The sequence below is a fragment of the Sorghum bicolor genome, chromosome 9, assembly GCF_000003195.3.
Source record: "Sorghum bicolor cultivar BTx623 chromosome 9, Sorghum_bicolor_NCBIv3, whole genome shotgun sequence".
NCBI classification, from domain to species: domain Eukaryota; kingdom Viridiplantae; phylum Streptophyta; class Magnoliopsida; order Poales; family Poaceae; genus Sorghum; species Sorghum bicolor.
The window spans coordinates 4265452-4268968 of record NC_012878.2 but is presented as its reverse complement, the minus strand read 5'-3'; the positions used below and the strand labels follow the sequence as shown (position 1 = coordinate 4268968).

General features: G+C 52.7%; 1 protein-coding gene across 1 annotated transcript; it reads right to left on the bottom strand.

Annotated features, from left to right (window-relative positions):
• LOC8075979 (protein O-glucosyltransferase 1) lies at positions 457–2880 on the bottom strand. Its single transcript, XM_002439242.2, has 3 exons — positions 2418–2880; positions 1655–2271; positions 457–1544 (listed from the first exon to the last, which is right to left on the bottom strand). The coding sequence occupies exons 1-3, from the start codon at positions 2541–2543 to the stop codon at positions 794–796; spliced, it is 1494 nt and encodes a 497-aa protein (XP_002439287.1). The 5' UTR covers positions 2544–2880; the 3' UTR covers positions 457–793.

Sequence of the window (3517 nt, the reverse complement as noted above, 5' to 3'; positions counted from 1 at the left end):
TGAGTGAAATAGATATTATATATAGAAACCTTTTCCTCTAATTGTTTGGTTAAAATTAATTTTTGTCCATTAAATGTTTTCTTTCCCTTAGCATCCATCAATTGTAGCTTCATTCTTATGTAAGCATTGACTAATCGCATCTATATGTATCTTGATTCTATTGGTATCTTAATTCTTATTTAAGCATTGACCAATCATATCTGTTCGTGACTTGGTCCTTGTGTATTTATAGTTTTTCAATATAAGAATGATTTCCTTCTCTATCTTTATTAACTAGAATATAATGTACATTAGTATTTTGCTTAGTTGGTACTAATTAATGGACATAGGAAACAACTAGTAAGAAAATAGACTAAAAGGTAACCCACATATAGCTAAAATTACTGTTCGCTGATTTATTGTGAGAGAAAAATACTGCTGGTTTACAAAAACAGTATGACTTATAAGCGAATAAGCTGACAAAAACAGTATAACTTATAGGACAAGCGAACTGGGACAAAATCCTTTTGCTATAAGGTGAAGTAGTGGCGAGACCAGACGCCAAGATACACAATTCAACTAGTAAGTTTAGAGGGCTTGGGAAACCAAAAAATTCAATGGAATTGCAATTGGCCTCAAATCTGGACATGCTTTTGCACGAACTTGTGTCCCTACAATCATCATTCAATAATCCTGCAACTTTTCTAATCCCAATTCGTTCTGCTCTGTCTTCCTTTTGAGTCTATATAAATAAATAAATAAATAAATAAATAAATAAATAAATAAATAAATTCCACCTAGCTCAAGCACTCGATCAAGGCGGCGGTGGCGGCAGCACGCAGGGTTCGTCGCTCACGGCGGGCTCGGCCCTGGACGCCTCGAGGAACCTCCGCTGCTTATCGTCGGCGAGGCAGAGCACCGACGCCTCGCACGCCTCCTGCGGCGCGTCGTGCGACGACGACGACGACGGCGGCGGCGCCGCGGGGCGGAAGTCCATGAGTCTTGCGTACTCGGTGAGCAGGTGCAGCATGTAGTCGTAGACGGCGTGCATCCGGAGCTCCTGCACGAGCCGCTGCCCTCGCCGGCCGACGAGCTCGGCCTCGCCGGGGTTAGCGTTGCCCCAGTCGACGGCGTCCCTGATGGACTCGCACATCCCCGTCTCCGTCACCGGCCAGTAGTTCACCCGTGGCTCTAGCCCCCGGCTGAAGAAGTCCTCGTACCGGGGCTCGATCAGCAGCGCCATGGATCCGCACGAGAGGATGTACTTGAGGCTGACCGACCACGCGAACCCCTCCGCGTAGATCTTGTACCTGTGCGTGCACTGCGACGACAGCTTCGAGTGCGTGTACCCGGACTTGGCCTCGTCGTCCCAGTTCTGCCGCATGATCTCCGCGCGCCACGCCGCCGTGTCGTTGCACCCCAGCAGCGCCACCCGCAGCGGCGACGCCACGTCCGGGTTCCCCTTCCAGTACGCCGTCGGCACCCTGTCTGCCCATCTCGTCGCCCGAGCTCCCATCTTGATGCTCTTGAACTCCCTGTTCCATGGCTTGATGTTCGTCTCCGGCCTGCATTTTAATTCATATATGTCCGTCCACAACCATCGCCGTCAATCTTCTTAGACGCCTCGTTCATTAATCAAAAAAATCTTGACAGTAGATATATATATATCGCTTACCAGCCCCAGAAGGACCAATCGGGGAAGGGGATGTCGAAGTGGTCCCTGGTGGTGCAGTAGCGGAAGAGAGGGGGCGGCGGGGGGGAGGAAGGGTCGCCGTCGCCGTGGTCGGTGCGGTTGATGGCGGGGCGGTCCATGCAGTCGAACATGAGGTCGACGTCGGGGACGCGGCCGGGGTACCGGCGCATGAGCTGGAGCAGGCTCCAGACGGTGAAGAGCGCGCGGCTCTGCACGCAGGCGTAGTAGAGGTCGACGTGCAGCCGGCGGCCTCCGCCGGTGATGGTGACGCGCATGGACGCGCGCCGCCGCGCCGCGTCGAGGAGAGCGCGCGTCACGCCTCGCCCCGGCCCGCGCCACGGCGCCAGGTCCCGGTGGATCGCCGCGAAGTAGGCCGGGCACTGACGCCGCTGTTCACCCGCCGCCGCCGCCGCCGACGACGACGCGTTGGCCGTCCCAGGTGGATGCGAGAGCGGTGGGAGGCAGGCGATGGACGGCGCGCACCGCAGCGCGGCGCGCGCCGGCGGCCGGCCCTTGGAGTGCGGGAACGGGTGCCATGGCGTCGGCTCCAGGTTGTGGCCCAGCAGCGTCCGCGTCCGCGACAACGCGTCGTCGTACGCCTGCGCACACACAACGGACAAAAAGAGACAAACAAACCACACACACACACACACCCCGGTCGGCCGCCGGTCACCGGCACCGCCGCGTCAGCAGCCACCACACGGCAACGTGGAAAGAGAATCTTGGGCAAGTGGGGCGTGCGTACCGAGTGGACGACGGCGAGGACGATGACGGCGGAGGAGGCGGCGATGGCGGAGATGACGAGCGCCGAAAGAGGCGGGTACCGCGCGGCTCGTCCTCCCCGGCCGCCGGCGGCGCCCTCCGCCGCCATGTACGTTAGCCTGCCTGCCTGCCTGCGACCGCGGCCGCCGCGGATCGCCGGAGAAAAACCGCGCCCACAGTGGACCACTTTACAAGGGGCGCGGGCGGCCCCTGACTTTGTTGACAGATGTATGTGTTGTGTGTGCTCGCAACTGATCCTCTCCTCCCCTAAAAATCGTGCACGATTCTAGTGAATCTAAAACCAAAAGCAGGTGAAATTAGTTCGAGTGTAAATCAATCCCTGCATTAGAAATGTACTCATCCTAAATGTTCGGATCTGAGGATTAATCGTACTACTTCATACATTTTCGACTGATGCGCCCATCTTCTTTTCTTTTTTTTTCTTTGTTTGTTTTTTTGCGAAAAAATTGCGAGAAAGCCGGCACTCGTCTGCATGCATGCTGACCTGCATGGCCATTTGCATGGTGTGCTCGTCATCAGCGCCACGGCCATGGCCGCCGAACACTCACCGGAGAGGAATAGCGGTCGGAGGACGAGGATGAATTACTGTGCAATTTCACACGCTATTGTTTGTTTGTTTTTTTTTTCGACTAACCAGTGTCCAGTGGTAGCACTGTAGCAGCTGCAGGATTTAGCCAACCTCTAAAATAGAAAATCATATAAAAAAACAAAAATCTCCAACAGTCTTTCTAATATAGCAAATCACGGGACATGCAAGTTATATTTACCATGCGAGAACTCTGGGATAGATGACTTGTTATTTTAGCAAACCAAATACAATAGCTGTTGGACTCTCTTTTCTCTCACAAAATAGCCAAATATAGAATACATAACATGGATAGCTCTTCTCTTGGAGTTGCTCTTAGCTTTATTTATTTACAACAGGGTAGGTTTACCTGGTCCTATGATCCTATCTGATCCGCGAGATTCTACTTGCATCTGAAAAAAAGATTAATTCTAGTTCTACTTTCTTATTTTGTAAAGTTTGACTATGATTATAGAACAATATTTACAACACAATAT